This window comes from Myxocyprinus asiaticus, chromosome 31, assembly GCF_019703515.2.
Source record: "Myxocyprinus asiaticus isolate MX2 ecotype Aquarium Trade chromosome 31, UBuf_Myxa_2, whole genome shotgun sequence".
In the NCBI taxonomy this organism is placed as follows: domain Eukaryota; kingdom Metazoa; phylum Chordata; class Actinopteri; order Cypriniformes; family Catostomidae; genus Myxocyprinus; species Myxocyprinus asiaticus.
The window spans coordinates 36,935,369-36,952,111 of record NC_059374.1 but is presented as its reverse complement, the minus strand read 5'-3'; the positions used below and the strand labels follow the sequence as shown (position 1 = coordinate 36,952,111).

At 38.9% G+C, this 16,743-nt stretch overlaps 2 protein-coding genes across 6 annotated transcripts in view; one reads left to right on the top strand and one right to left on the bottom strand.

Moving 5' to 3' along the window:
- Window positions 1-4,818: 4,818 nt before the first annotated feature.
- Window positions 4,819-16,743, bottom strand: part of LOC127422483 (protein lin-37 homolog) — a 59,185-nt gene continuing 47,260 nt past the window's right edge. For 4 of the 5 annotated variants that reach the window (XM_051666034.1, XM_051666036.1, XM_051666032.1 and 1 more), the window contains one exon: window positions 4,819-5,498. The gene's annotated coding sequence lies outside the window, so the exon portion shown is untranslated. Of the gene's footprint in view, window positions 5,499-9,369; window positions 10,165-16,743 lie in introns of those variants that run through there. The other variant, XM_051666031.1, reaches the window with a different exon arrangement.
- Window positions 6,677-13,475, top strand: si:dkey-42l23.2 (C3a anaphylatoxin chemotactic receptor). Its single transcript, XM_051666025.1, has 2 exons — window positions 6,677-6,820; window positions 11,609-13,475. The coding sequence occupies exons 1-2, from the start codon at window positions 6,817-6,819 to the stop codon at window positions 12,667-12,669; spliced, it is 1,065 nt and encodes a 354-aa protein (XP_051521985.1). The 5' UTR covers window positions 6,677-6,816; the 3' UTR covers window positions 12,670-13,475.

Here is a 16,743-nt window from a genome sequence, read left to right as displayed (position 1 = left end):
CTCAGAAATGAAATCTTTGTATCCAATTTGGTTTCATACATTTTTAAAAAACCTTTATAGGATTTTCTTCAATAAAAAAAAAAAAATCAACATTTCAAATTGTCAAGTGGTGTAACCATCAATAAAAAAAAAGTATTATAATACTTTCTTTGCACCTTGAGTACATGAGTGTATAAACAACTTAATCATTAATTTCCAAAAAGTTTTCAAACACTTTTGTGAAAAAATATAAATATTATGAATTTTTGAGTCTAAAAGTTCTCAGGGTTACACCATGACTTGAACAAAATTTTCCTTTTCATAAAAATGTCAAAATAAATATCAGATGTTTTTTTTTTTTTTAAACTTCACGCTCAGTCTTGAGGGTTTAAATGTGTTCACTCTGTTTTATGGTTTTTATGGTCAACATAACAAAATGGCTAACTATTTTTTTTTCTCCCAATTTGGAATGGCCAATTCCCAATGTGCTTTTAAGTCCTTGTGTAGTGTAGTGATTTGCCTCATTCTGGGTGGGGGAGGATGAATCCCAGCTGCCTCCAAGTCTGAGACCGTCAACCTGTGCATCTTATCACGTGGCTTGTTGAGCACGTTGCCACAGAGACATAGAATGTGTGGAGGCTTCACGCCATCCACTGCAGCATCCATGCTCAACTCACCATGCGTCCCACCGAGAACGAACCACATTATAGTGACCACGAGGAGGTTACCCCATGTGACTCTACTCTCCCTAGCAACTGGGCCAATTTGGTTGCTTAGGAGACCTGGCTAGAGTCACTCAGCACGCCCAGGGATTTGAGCTAGTGAACTCCAGGGGTGGTAGCCAGCGTTTTTACCACTGAGCTACCCAGGCCCCTCTGGCTAACTATTTTTTAAGCATTTTTAATTTAATAGATCTGGACAAAAATGAGCATCACTTCATTGACCCTTAGGACACATGGCCATAATATGCACCCGTTACCCTCTGTAATTTTTTTTTATAATGAATCTTGTCAAAAGAATCCACGTTATGATCATGAATTATTTTTATTTTTTTTCTAAATCACTAGTTTGAACTAGTTTGGGCTGTTTCTATGAAGGATGCTTAAACAGTTCTACACACAAAAGCGTTTAATGGGTGAAACCCTAACATTTTTTGGAATTAAAAACATGTAGTGTAACTGTACACTTGTCATAGCAATATCTTCTGTCTTCTTTAAAATAAAAGGCAAAATATTTCCTTGAACTGTAATCTTGGCCATTTTTGTAAGTGTGCGAAACTTTTGAAAACTTGCATTACCTTCAGCGGCATGTTTCATGTGAACACTAGGAAAGACAAATCAACCCATCACTAAACTCTGACATACCTGTTTGCCAGTGTTTTCAGAAAACTGGCATCTTTTTGTAAAGGAGAGAGAGCTTGTCCCCCTGGCAAAATATATCGAAACTGTTCAAGTGTCAAGATCTAATTGTGGGATTTCACCAATAGAAATCTGGCAACCTCACCCATGTCCGGGAGAACCGGTTATTCACCCTTATTTAAAGTCTGTTGTTTATCAAACATAGGAAATAAAAAATTATACTTGCATGATTAGTTCTAAATAATACATGACACAATCGATCTAAAGGGGATGGTAAGGGGGATGGTGGTTTTACAAGAGGGATGCTTTTTGGCATTTCTTGCAACAAGGGGGATGGCATCCCCTCGCATCCCACCTCAACTCGAGCCCTGGCTTTGATACTAATTGATTATCACAGCAAGTGGCCCGAAGTGGCTTTCACCGCTTCCATCACGACCCAGAATGCCATAAGCTTCTTGACTGTCTTCAGTAGATTCAAAAATCTACGTTGCGTCGTGTCTGATAATGGATGACAAGTTCAGGTCAGCGGAGTTCTCGACATTTCTGAAAGGCATTCAACACATATGTACTTCTGTGTACCATCCTGCGGCGAACTGAGCCATCGAGCAGTTCCATCTAGTGCTCAAAAGTTGCATTCAATCTGCTGTTGTGGATGGGAAGCCGTGGAAAACCACTGTAATGGAATTTCTCCAAATCTACAGTGCCATGCCGCATTCTGCCACGAGTCTCCCTTTGAGTTGCTGCATAACAGAAAGATGCACACTTTCTTAATGTCCTCCCTCTTTTCGTCACTTGCATCGATGTCCATGCGCTTAGTCAGAGAGTTTCATCCTAGCAAAGGAAAATTAAAACATACACGGACTCTAAACATGGAGCTCACATTCCTGATTTCTAAAAGGGGGACTAGGTATGTTCGTGCATTCCAAGGCATGTTCTGAAAGCACACCCAAGATTTTCCAAACCACTTAAATTCATGCGCAAACTTGGTCCATGCATTTACCTGTTGTCCGACATGAAGAAGTGGCATGCCTCTCACCTTACACGATCTGTTGCACCTGTTGCGGATACAGCTGATATGGAACCTATGGACTTACCTCTTCAGTTTCCTCCTCCTCCTCTTCCTCCTCATCCTGCGCCTGAACGTCCTCATAAGGCCTTTTAAAGGGGTCATGACATACTCTTTTTTTTTTTTATCATTTTATTATCTTCCCTGAGGTCCACTTATAATGTCAGTAAAGTGTTTTTGCACCAAAACAGTCATCATTTAATAATATATTAGCTTTTTCCACCTTGTCTCTTGCTCTCTGTCTGAAAAGCTCGGTTTAAAGTTATCTGGCCCTTTAAGACTTCGTGCAGTCCCTCAAACTCAGTCAAAAGAAAATGAACAAACTTTACATTATAATTTATAAAACTACATTTCCGTGTTAACACATAACATATACCCAACATATTTCATCTGAATGTATCAAAATGTTCACTCAAGCACAGCAACTATCAAACAGTAATGACATTTGAAACATTCGTGAATTAAACTGTGTACGCACGGTCCAGTAGTGTTTAACTGCCTCATCTTTCAGTTCCTTTGCAAAGCTTGAATCATATTGTGACAATTCACTCTGATATGAGCCTACAATCCATCCAGAAATGTTGTGAATACGCAAAGGTAATACAGTCAGTGGTGATGCTGGGTGCTTCAACCGGCTTCAACAGGCCAAAGCAGAGACGCTGGTCTTCACCGGAGTGACATCTCACATCTTCCATGTTTGAAAACAAACAGAACAGCACGTGTTTCTCCCAGACAGCAGCGGCAGCTGAATGAGACGCGTTCTTAAAAGTTGTACTTGTACTGCTCTTAAAACGTGGCGCACATCGCCGGAAAAGCGTCAAAAACGTCCATATACAGTGGTGTGAAAAAGTGTTTGCCCCCTTCCTGATTTCTTATTTTTTTGCATGTTTGTCACACTTAAATGTTTCAGATCATCAAACAAGTTTAAATATTAGTCAAAGATAACACAAGTAAACACAAAATTCAGTTTTTAAATGAAGGTTGTTATTATTAAGGGAAAACAAAATCCAAACCTACATGGCCCTGTGTGAAAAAGTGTTTGCCCCACCTGTTAAAACATAACTTAACTGTGGTTTATCACACCTGAGTTCAATTTTTCTAGCCACACCCAGGCCTGATTACTGCCACACCTGTTCTCAATCAAGAAATCACTTAAATAGGACCTGCCTGACAAAGTGAAGTAGACCAAAAGATCTTCAAAAGCTAGACATCATGCCGAGATCCAAAGAAATTCAGGAACAAATGAGAAAGAAAGTAATTGAGATCTATCAGCCTGGAAAAGGTTATAAAGCCATTTCTAAAGCTTTGGGACTCCAGAGAACCACAGTGAGAGCCATTATCCACAAATGGCGAAAACATGGAACAGTGGTGAACCTTCCCAGGAGTGGCCGGCCGACCAAAATTACCCCAAGAGCGCAGCGACGACTCATCCAAAAGGTCACAAAAGACCCCACAACAACATCCAAAGAACTGCAGGCCTCACTTGCCTCAGTTAAGGTCAGTGTTCATGACTCCACCATAAGAAAGAGACTGGGCAAAAATGGCCTGCATGGCAGAGTTCCAAGACGAAAACCACTGCTGAGCAAAAAGAACATTAAGGCTCATCTCATTTTTGCCAGAAAACATCTTGATGATCCCTAAGACTTTTGGGAAAATACTCTGTGGACTGACGAGACAAAAGTTGAACTTTTTGGAAGGTGTGTGTCCCATTACATCTGGCGTAAAAGTAACACCGCATTTCAGAAAAAGAACATCATACCAACAGTAAAATATGGTGGTGGTAGTGTGATGGTCTGGGGCTGTTTTGCTGCTTCAGGACCTGGAAGACTTGCTGTGATAAATGGAACTATGAATTCTGCTGTCTACCAAAAAATCCTGAAGGAGAATGTCCGGCCATCTGTTTGTGACCTCAAGCTGAAGCAGACTTGGGTTCTGCAGCAGGACAATGATCCAAACCACACCAGCAAGTCCACCTCTGAATGGCTGAAGAAAAACAAAATGTAGACTTTGGAGTGGCCTAGTCAAAGTCCTGACCTGAATCCTATTGAGATGCTGTGGCATGACCTTAAAAAGGCTGTTCATGCTCGAAAACCCTCCAATGTGGCTGAATTACAACAATTCTGCAAAGATGAGTGGGACAAAATTCCTCCACAGCGCTGTAAAAGACTCATTGCAAGTTATCACAAATGCTTGATTGCAGTTGTTGCTGCTAAGTGTGGCTCAACCAGTTATTAGGTTTAGGGGGCAATCACTTTTTCACACAGGGCCATGTAGGTTTGGATTTTTTGTTTTCCCTTAATAATAACAACCTTCATTTAAAACTGCATTTTGTGTTTACTTGTGTTATCTTTGACTAATATTTAAACTTGTTTGATGATCTGAAACATTTAAGTGTGACAAACATGCAAACAAATAAGAAATCAGGAAGGGGGCAAACACTTTTTCACACCACTGTAGTCCATGTTTACAACAGATCAACAAATAAATATAGCACAGATGGGTCCAAAAATTGTCCAGGATGCCTTCAAAACAACAGGAAACAGCGCAGCTAAATGAAACACAATGGAGCTCTCCTTTTTAGAGTAATAACTTGATATAGCGTCTTTTAAAAGCGGCGCAAGATGCTTGATAACGGTCAAAGCCGTTCATCTAGTGTAGAAAAATATTTAAATCCAGATAGGCACATGAAGGTGTCCTGTGTAAGTCCACTTTGCTGTAGATGAATGACAGGCCCTCTCATATTTTCACCTGTGACTGACTGTGAACACCAGTACGCAGGTCCAAGGGTGCAATGACAAAAAATAGGCATTGATGTCTTGCTGGAGGCAGTCATTATGTAGATGTATTTGGTCCTTGTGACATCACAAGTTCCACAAATTCCAAACGGCCAGTTTCTAGAGCCTGGTTTAAATAAATGCTCTTTTTCTATTAAGGAGGAAGTTCTGAAATTTACGGTATGTTTTTATAGTACAATGACCTCTTACGTGTCAGAAGATTCCTCATGTCATGACCCCTTTTAAGGAACAGGAGAATATGTTGTGTTCTTTCATGTATTAACCGGCCAGTAGATGGTAGTGGTTCATTGATGTGGAAGCCTGAAAACAGAAAAGCAACTGAGTTAGAACAGCCTGTATTGCTACACATTGTGCACTGCTTATATACCTTGATTTTAGTTATTAAAGTTCCATGCCTTACGAGAGCCTCTTCATTGCTCCCTACTGTTGACAAAACGCCCTTTCAGCCCCAGCAAATGCAAGAGGCACAAAAAATGCTGAATTCTTTTCATCTCTTTTGAAACACAACCTATTCCATCGGTTACCTGCTTCCCTCCTGGGCCCATAACCGGTTGGCGTAGACAGCATAGCGTAGGATAACCAATAAATTGTTCAGAATTGACGAAGGTAATGAAACAGACGCTCACACCATCTCTCTCCTTGAACCAGAAAATAATGACTTTTAATTGACATATGTGCAGCAAAGAGACAACATCACGTACAGAGGTCAAGTAGGCATGACATCAGCAGCATGAGAGCACACTACATTCTAAAAACTATTAACAAACACCTTAACCATGGTAATTCGGAATAATAGACTAATGGAACGTAGTAAATCGCTGCTAGTGCCAGTCTTGCCATTTTCCATAAAATAATGTATAATGTGTCAGAAAAGGTTTAATTTGTTATTTGAAGTTTATGCATCAGTTTATAAAATGTATGAACAGGAATGTTCATGAAAAGATTTTATCAGCTTATCTGACCACATTTCAGTCATCAAAGTAAATCAAATTATGATTTACAGCATATGCAATTTATTTGTCTAACAAACCCATGGACGAGAACTGACAAACTTTCTGTGGATTGATTATTTTAATCGCTTGCCTTCACATTACTATTATTATCAGAAATGTGATATTTGAGATGCTTTTTATCAGGGAATATAGAAACAAAGAATAAGTAATAAGTATTTGCTCCATTCATTATGGTGAAACACCTCTAATGACACCCTCTGCAGTATTAAAACCTTGACAAGATCACTTGTTTATCACTTTGGGCAAGTCCAATTTGCATGTTTTGAATAATAGATGTATGCTCAAAACATCAGTATCAAATGCAGTTTCATTTTTAACTGCTATTCTAACATTCATTTTCGGACTATGTTTTCGTAATGTTATTTATGGTTCCATTTGGGGTTCTTATGGAAGTTCCTGTATCCTTAGAAAGTTGATATTCAAAACTGTTTTCTATAGAAGCCTATTTCCCTTCTTGCGTCATCATTCACCCCACCCCACACACTCTGTTTCATACAAGGGGAAACTCATGCAAGGGGAACCAATTGTTCATGCATAGACGTTGTTGTGGGCTTACACATCTCACACCTGAAGAGAGAAGTAAGGAAAAGCAAGAATAACTGAATATGGGTAAGAATCTATGCAATATTCTAATGGATGACTATATTTGGTATGCTTTTGCACATTTTATGATGCGGTAAATGAATTACTGTTTTAGAGACAGTCAGTGCACACTGCAAAAAAAAACGAACCGCACCATTGGTGTGACGGGCATTTTATCAGTCAGCTGAACTGCGTGAAGATGTGTTTATCACTTAAGAAAAAGGCAGGCATTTATTCTTTCCACACCTCTTTATTTGTTTGTCATTATCTAGCCTTCTTCAGAATCTGAGCATTGATCAAGATTATGCAGCATGACCACTAAGTTAAAAGCTTGGTCTCTAATAGACATCCAATAGAAATTGTCAACTGTTACCTGCTGATGTTTCTCAGTGTAAACCGCTATTTAAAAATAAAATAACAAACAAATAAATAATTATCATGAGTCACAGCAATACCTGAACAAAAAGTTCCTCAATGTGTGGTTTGTGGAACTATGCAGACCATGTGTTGCGTGTGAAACACATTTTAGTTTAGCCTGACCTGATCGTTTTGACCCGAACTTACACTTAAGCTGTAGACAATGGTGAAAAAAAAAAATATTAGATGAATAGCAGTACTCTTATTTATTACATTAGTTACAATGAGAATAGAGATTTCACACTTTTGAAAGACTTTTATTTATATATTTAATAGTCATTATAACTGTAACATTTTCAGTGTTATCTAGTCTACAAGTTTTCCCAACACACATGATATAATACAGTACATTCTAAATTTTGAGCCTAGTATAGGGGAAGATGGAGCAAGATGCCACCTGGTTTAATGAGTATTCACAACCGCCCTTTTAAATTGTCTTCAGATCATAGATTGCATCACATCACATCACATTTGTTGGCTTTGTTTGTTTCGTCCCATACAGAAATCTGATATATGGCAGTATAGGTAAAACATGCATATAAAAGATACGATCATATATGTTTTTCACTGAAAAAAAATCACATACTTGTACTTTAATATATACAGGTGCATCTCAATAAATTAGAATGTCGTGGAAAAGTTCATTTATTTCAGTAATTCAACTCAAATTGTGAAACTTGTGTATTAAATAAATTCAATGCACACAGACTGAAGTAGTTTAAGTCTTTGGTTCTTTTAATTGTGATGATTTTGGCTCACATTTAACAAAATCCCACCAATTCATTATCTCAAAAAATTAGAATACATCATAAGACCAATAAAAAAAAACATTTTTAGTGAATTGTTGGCCTTCTGGAAAGTATGTTCATTTACTGTATATGTACTCAATACTTGGTAGGGGCTCCTATTGCTTTAATTGCTGCCTCAATTCGGTGTGGCATGGAGGTGATCAGTTTGTGGCACTGCTGAGGTGGTATGGAAGCCCAGGTTTCTTTGACAGTGGCCTTCAGCTCATCTGCATTTTTTGGTCTCTTGTTTCTCATTTTCCTCTTGACAATACCCCACAGATTCTCTATGGGGTTCAGGTCTGGTGAGTTTGCTGGCCAGTCAAGCACACCAACACCATGGTCATTTAACCAACTTTTGGTGCTTTTGGCAGTGTGGGCAGGTGCCAAATCCTGCTGGAAAATGAAATCAGCATCTTTAAAAAGCTGGTCAGCAGAAGGAAGCATGAAGTGCTCCAAAATTTCTTGGTAAACGGGTGCAGTGACTTTGGTTTTCAAAAAACACAATGGACCAACACCAGCAGATGACATTGCACCCCAAATCATCACAGACTGTGGAAACTTAACACTGGACTTCAAGCAACTTGGGCTATGAGCTTCTCCACCCTTCCTCCAGACTCTAGGACCTTGGTTTCCAAATGAAATACAAAACTTGCTCTCATCTGAAAAGAGGACTTTGGAACACTGGGCAACAGTCCAGTTCTTCTTCTCCTTAGCACAGGTAAGACGCCTCTGACGTTGTCTGTGGTTCAGGAGTGGCTTAACAAGAGGAATACGACAACTGTAGCCAAATTCCTTGACATGTCTGTGTGTGGTGGCTCTTGATGCCTTGACCCCAGCCTCAGTCCATTCCTTGTGAAGTTCACCCAAATTCTTGAATCGATTTTGCTTGACAATCATAAGGCTGCGGTTCTCTTGGTTGGTTGTGCATCTTTTTCTTCCACACTTTTTCCTTCCACTCAACTTTCTGTTAACATGCTTGGATACAGCACTCTGTGAACAGCCAGCATCTTTGGCAATGAATGTTTGTGGCTTATCCTCCTTGTGAAGGGTGTCAATGTTTGTCTTCTGGACAACTGTCAGATCAGCAGTCTTCCCCATGATTGTGTAGCCTAGTGAACCAAACTGAGAGACCATTTTGAAGGCTCAGGAAACCTTTGCAGGTGTTTTGAGTTGATTAGCTGATTGGCATGTCACCATATTCTAATTTTTTGAGATAGTGAATTGGTGGGTTTTTGTTAAATGTGAGCCAAAATCATCACAATTAAAAGAGCCAAAGACTTAAACTACTTCAGTCTGTGTGCATTGAATTTATTTAATACACAAGTTTCACAATTTGAGTTGAATTACTGAAATAAATAAACTTTTCCACGACATTCTAATTTATTGAGATGCACCTGTATATGCAACATATATTCCAAAATACTTCAAAAATTGACATTTTCATACGTAAAACATTTTTTCAAATACTAGTGGAATGTACTGTAAATACGTACATATACTGTATGCTCAAATGCATAAACTACAGTTTTAAAATATATATATATATATATACTGTATATACAGTTGAAGTCAGAAGTTTACATACACTTATGTTGAAGTCATTAAAACTCATTTTATAACCACTCCACAGATTTCATATTTAGGACATCTACTTTGTGCATGACACAAGTACTTTTTCCAACAATTGTTTACAGACAGATTGTTTCACTTTTAATTGACTATAATCACAATTCCAGTGGGTCAGAAGTTTACATACACAAAGTTAACTGTGCCTTTTAGCAGCTTGGAAAATTCCAGAAAATGATGTCTAGCCTTTAGACAATTAGCTTCTGATAGGCTAATTGGGGTCAATTGGAGGTGTGCCTGTGGATGTATTTTAAGGCCTAACTTCAAACTCAGTGCCTTTTTGCTTGACATCATGGGAAAATCAAAAGAAATCAGCCAAATTGTGGACCTCCACAAGTCTGGTTCATCCTTGGGAGCAATTTCCAAACGCCTGAAGGTACCACATTCATCTGTACAAACAATAGTACATAAGTATAAACACCATGGGACCACGCAGCCATCACACCACTCAGGAAGGAGACGCATTCTGTCTCCTAATGTAGTTTGGTGCAAAAAGTGCAAATTAATCCCAGAACAACTGCAAAAGACCTTGTGAAGATTCTGGAGGAAACAGGTAGACAAGTATATATATCCACAGTAAAACAAATCCTATGTCGACATAACTTGAAAGGCTGCTCAGCAAGGAAGAAATCGCTGCTCCAAAACTGCCATAAAAAGCCAGACTACAGTTTGCAAGTACACATGGGACAAAGATCTTACTTTTTGAAGAAATGTCCTCTGGTCTGATAAAACAAAATTGAACTGTTTGGCCATAATGACCATTGTTATGTTTGGAGGAAAAATGGTGAGGCTTGCAAGCCGAAGAACACCATCCCAACTGTGAAGCATGGGATGGCAGCATCATGTTGTGGTGGTGCTTTGCTGCAGGAGGGACTGGTGCACTTCACAAAATAGATGGCATCATGAGGAAGGAAAATTATGTGGATATATTGAAGCAACATCTCAAGACATCAGCCATGAAGTTAAAGCTCGGTCGCAAATGGGTCTTGCAAATGGAAAATGACCCCAAGCATACCTCCAAAGCTGTGGCAAAATGGCTTAAGGACAACAAAGCCAAGGTATTGGAGTGGCCATCACAAAGCCCTGACCTCAATCCGACAGAACATTTGTGGGCAGAATTGAAAAAGTGTGTGCGAGCAAGGAGGCCTACAATCCTGACTCAGTTACACCAGTTCTGTCTGGAGGAATGGGCCAACATTCTAGCAACTTGTTGTGAGAAGCTTTTGGAAGGCTACTTAAAATGTTTGACCCAAGTTAAACAATTTAAAGGCATCGCTACTAAATACTAACAAAGTATATGTAAACTTCTGACCCACTGGGAATGTGATGAAAGAAATAAAAGCTGAAATAAATCACTCTCTCTACTATTATTTTGATATTTCACATTCTTAAAATAAAGAAGTGATCCTAACTGACATAAGACAGGGAATGTTTTCTACAATTAAATGTCAGGAATTGTGTGTATGTGTGTGTGTGTGTATACTATATATATATAAACGTAGAAGGATGGCACTTAACAAATTTGCTTAGTAAAATACATTTTCATAAAATATGTTCTAAAATTTTTATTATGTAGTATTATGTAACCATTTTCTAAAAGCAATGAGGCACTCAAAGCCGTGCTATATTGTGAATATATACTCAACAACACCATTTAGTTGTGATAATGTTAACAATATCACATGGTCTCTTGTACCTTATTGTTCACCCAAAAATAAAAATTCTGTCATCAGTTACTCACCCTCATGATGTTGCAAATCCGTATGAATTTCTTCTTTTTTGGGGGGGGTGAACTATCCTGATTACAGATTGAGTGTATAGTAGTGCATCATCAAGCATTTTAAACTAATGGACTCTTAAGATTTTATCTAGAGCATGTTTTACAGTGGATTGGTAATTTGTAGAGATGATTACTTTTTTTTTTCTATGTATACGTTTGTTTACATTTATCAAAAGGCATTTTCTCTCTTTTTCCTTTGTGTAGTGGGCAACGTTTCAGGACCTCTGAATATGACCAGAGACACAGCTAACAATTCCATGGATTTATCAAGCCTTGACATCTTCATTATATGCACGTATTTTGTCATCTTTGCTGTGGGTATCGTTGGAAATGGTCTAGTCATCTTTGTGACTGGCTACAAAATGAAGACGACGGTCAACTCCATTTGGTTTCTGAACTTGGCGATTGCAGACTTCATCTTCATTTTAGTCCTGATCCTCAACATCGTTACTACATTTAACAAGATGGCTTGGCAGTTCGGTGACTTAATGTGCAAATTTGTCTCCCTCGTAGCGGTGCTAAACATGTTTGCAAGCATTTTCTTTCTGACAGCTATCAGCCTGGACCGATGCCTGTGCACGTGGGTGATTGTATGGGCTCAGAATAAACGAACACTCGTCAAAGCCAGAATCATCTGCACATTTGTGTGGGTTTTATCTATCAGCTGCAGCATTCCTTTCTTCTTAAATCGCTCAGTATACGAAGACAATATTACTAAAATTAAATACTGCAGCTTTAGAAGCACCACTGATATTTTAAAGTCTCTGATCACATACAGGTTTTTGGTGGGCTTCCTCATCCCTTTCCTGATCATTGCATCTTCATACATAGCTATTGGTGTGCGGGCCAAACGCCTCAAAAGAGGAAAGCAACTTAGACCCTTCCGGGTCATTATGGCTGTGATCATGGCCTTTTTCATATGCTGGTTTCCTTTCCATGTTCAACAATTGTGTTACATCAGCGCAGTTCAGAATAAATGGAGTGCTAAGAAGATAATTGAAGAGTCAGGAATTTATGTTACCTTCCTGGCTTATCTAAACAGCTGTCTGAACCCCATTCTATATGTGTTTATGTGTGAAGAGTTTAAGAGGAAGCTTAAACAGTCCCTGCTCCTGGTTCTCGAGACGGCTTTTACAGAAGAGTATCTGAGCTTCCGTTCAACTCGCTTCTCCACTTGTTCACGCCTCTCAGAGTCACAAGGTGCCAAGCAGACAAACGACACCATCTCCTCCAATGCCAGTGGCCAGGACAAAATCAGCTTTTAAAAACACCAGTCTCTGAGTGATTGGAAATATTAATTCTTCATGTTATACTGTGGTGTCAGATCTAAAAAGCATTTCAACAAGCACTCCACGTTTGCTGCCTTGCTGGAACAGCGAGTCTCAGATTCATAGGCAATTGGCTTTAGACTTGACTTAGACTTCAGTTTGAAAGTCACAAACAACACAGACACGTCTTTATGTCTACAAGGAGAATTATGTTCTTTGAATATTGAAATACTGTTTAGATACAAGGGAGTTCGGCCAACTGCTCACATTTTCTATTAAGTCCTTTGAAATAATATATTTTTAAAATATATACTTATATATGTATGGGACTTATATTAGGCCTTAAATGATTTGTTACTTGACTTGGACTAATGATAAAAGACATGAGACTTTACTTGGAAACTTGTAAAAAACACAAGCCTTTATATCTACAAGGAGTAAAATGTTCTCTAAATAGTCACATACTGTTTAGATACAAGGGAGCTTCTCATGCACCCTTGGTTGCTTATTCCTGTGAAAATGAGGGAACATTTGCTCACCATTACATTTTTATTATTTTTTGTATTGTTCTGTATTTACATTTTTTTTCTTGTCTTTCCAGGATTTTGTTTTCTCATTGTCTTGTTTTATTCAACCACTTAGTGACTTTGTAAAACTGTCATTTCAGTGCTTATGTTACTGTCTATTTTTTATTGTTATGTCTATTGAATCATCAAACTTTAAAAAAAATAACTTTTGAGAAACACTTTGCCTGTAGTCTTCCACAACTTTTTTATTATTATAAAAACCATTTTTATGCTGAATTCCGTCTTTCCTTTATTTAATCAAATCTACAGTTAACTATGGCAAATATATGTAGATGACCTACATGTTTCAGGTTCCACAACATGCCGATTAAAAATGGTGGAGGGGTGACACACATATCGACTCACCGCAACTATCTCTCTCTGACGAAATAACAACATGAGTAAAACTGCAATTGCAGCAGAGTGATTTAGGGTGTTTACAGACCTGTAGCTTGCTTGACTGTTCTGAAACAGGGGTATAACTCCCCTGAGTAATTTCACGAGCACAAGGATTCTCTGATGACTGGCGATTTATTGACTGGTTCATAATCAACCAACTCAAGATGCCGTGAGAACTAAATACACAAATATAAAGTGAAAACAAAGAATATAAAACACATGAATATATTATATAAATAAATGTTGTCTTTGTAAACATTTTAAACAGAGTTAAGTTCACTTTAAAAGCTTAACTATAGTATTTGTACAGATATTGTTCTCTTCCACACAGCAAAACAATCTAACAATCACATATAATATAAATGAAAAACTTACTTCATTGGCTGCTTTTTACCAAAAGGAGAACTTAATCTTGCATCTGATGTCCTTTTTAACTTCATATGAGTAGAATGTAAATATTAGAACTTGAACACTCTTTGACTTTCCATGCAGTGCAGACATCTGTCTTTTTGAGCCACTCTGAGCTTTTTTCATAATAAAAGTCTCCACTCAAACCAGCGCTTTACTAAGCAGTTTCAAATTAAAGGTCCCCAACAAGACACTTTCAAAATAATTAAATAAACAAGAAATACAAACTGACTTCTAAGACAGTTACACTCCCACCAAAGCACTTTCTTGTGATTTTTGTAACTTCATAACACTTAACCAAAAATATTATAGACTAACCCAAGGAATGGTAGGAATTCTTAATCTGCTTCAATTAGGGTAACAATTTTCTGGATGGGCCTTTCAAGGTAAGTTGGGTTTGTAACACGCTTGCCACTTCTATCCAGTGTTGAATCACTGATCAATAACTTCACTGTTCTGACACAGCCATCTGTGCCAGTGTGCACTTTTGTCACCTTCGCTAACTTCCATTGACTGCATGGAGCTGTGTCCTCTTTCAGAATGACAATGTCATTGACCTTTGCATTTCTACGGCATTTGTGCCATTTCTGCCTTTGTTGAAGGTTTAGAAGATATTCTTTCCTCCAACGTGACCAAAATACATTAGCTAAAAATTGCACTTTGCGCCATCTTTTACGAAGATAAACGTCTTCGTTAACGAACTCTCCAGGTGGTGGTAAAATTACTGAAGACTTCATAGTCAATATGTGGTTAGGTGTAAGAGGTTGTGGACCAGATGGATCATTTAGATGCTCTGTTGTTAATGGTCGGCTATTTATGATAGCCATGACTTCATAGAGAAATGTTCTTAAAGAGGCACTATCCAGTCTTTGAGCTGACTGATCCAGAATGGTTGTCAAGACACTTCTTACTGTCCGAATTTGCCTCTCCCAAATGCCCCCTGTGTGACTGGCTGATGGGGTATTCATGATGAACTCACAGCCAAACTCCTTTAGGCTTTCTGGATTCATTTCTTTTAGTGCTTCAGCAAATTCTCGTCTTGCACCAAAAAAATTAGTGCCCTGGTCAGATCTAAGTTGACACACAGGTCCACGTATGGCAATGAAAGTACGTAACACATTAATGAATGCGTTAGTGGATAAATCATCCAACATTTCTACATGCACAGCTCTTGAGCACATGCAAGTAAATAGAAGCCCATAACGCTTTAGCTCTTTTCTTCCTTCCTTGATGTAGAAAGGACCAAAGCAGTCCATTCCGCAGTATGTAAAAGGAGAAGTTGTCTCCATATGTTCCTGCGGGAGATCTGCCATCCTCTGCTCTTCAGTGGGTCTTCTAAATTTCCTGCACTTAGTGCATTTGTAGATGTATGAGGAAACCGCCTTGCTACATCCCAAGATCCAGATACCATTTGAACGCAATTCGTTCATAGTCATCCCTCTCCCTTGGTGACGCACTTGTTCATGATAATGTTTGATGAGTAAGGATGATATCTGACTGTCCTTTGGGAGAATTGCAGGATGTCTCACATGCGGATGTAATGCAGCATGTGTTAGCCGACCTCCCACCCTGAGGATACCATGCTTATCTAAGAAGGGATTTAGCTGATGCAATTTTTTGTTGGATTTAATCTCCTTCTGATGTTTGAGACTCTGTATCACATCACAAAAGGCTGATTGTTGAACCATTTTGATAATGGTCAATTCTGCCTCCTTTCTCTCTTCAATAATTGAGGCTTCGTTGACTCTTGGATTGAGACCTGTGGCTTCCTTGGCACGTCTCTTAAGTCTCGCAATAGCTTTCACCGCTCTTGTCCAATCAAAAAACTTGTTGAGCTGATCAAGTAATGATTTTTCTTCATTTGTATGGGTATTATGAACCTGTGCTTTTCGAAACTCTGGGTCATCGACTTCGATATCTCCCACCTTAACATCTCTGGGCAATTCATTTTTCCACAGGAACTGTGGTCCTGTAAACCAATTGGAGGTGATGAGCTCTTCTGCTGTAAGGCCTCTGGATGCGTAATCAGCCGGGTTCTCTTCAGAGGTCACATATCGGTACTGGCACAATGGTGGACGTTTTAAAGCATGTGGGGACAAAAGACAAGGAGAGGGAAAGGTTGAAAATGTCTGTAAAAACACCAGCCAGTTGGTTTGCGCACACTCTGATGATGCGGCCCAGAATGCCGTCTGGACCTGCGGTTTTACGGATATTCACATGTCGGAAGGATCGGGTTACATCCGCTACAGAGACAGAGAGTGAACTAACCTCTGTATCTTCGGCCGCCGTAAAACCGCAGGTCCAGACGGCATTCTGGGCCGCATCATCAGAGTGTGCGCAAACCAACTGGCTGGTGTTTTTACAGACATTTTCAACCTTTCCCTCTCCTTGTCTTTTGTCCCCACATGCTTTAAAACGTCCACCATTGTGCCAGTACCAAAGCAAACCAAAATCACTTGCTTAAATGACTGGCATCCTGTTGCTCTGACCACCATCATCAGCAAATGCTTTGAGAGACTAATCAGAGATTACATCTGCTCTGTGCTGCCAGCTTCAGTGTCTTGTTGGTGACCTTTAATTTGAAACTGCTTAGTAAAGTGCTGGTTTGAGTGGAGACTTTTATTATGAAAAAAGCTCAGAGTGGCTCAAAAAGACAGATGTCTGCACTGCATGGAAAGTCAAAGAGTGTTCAAGTTCT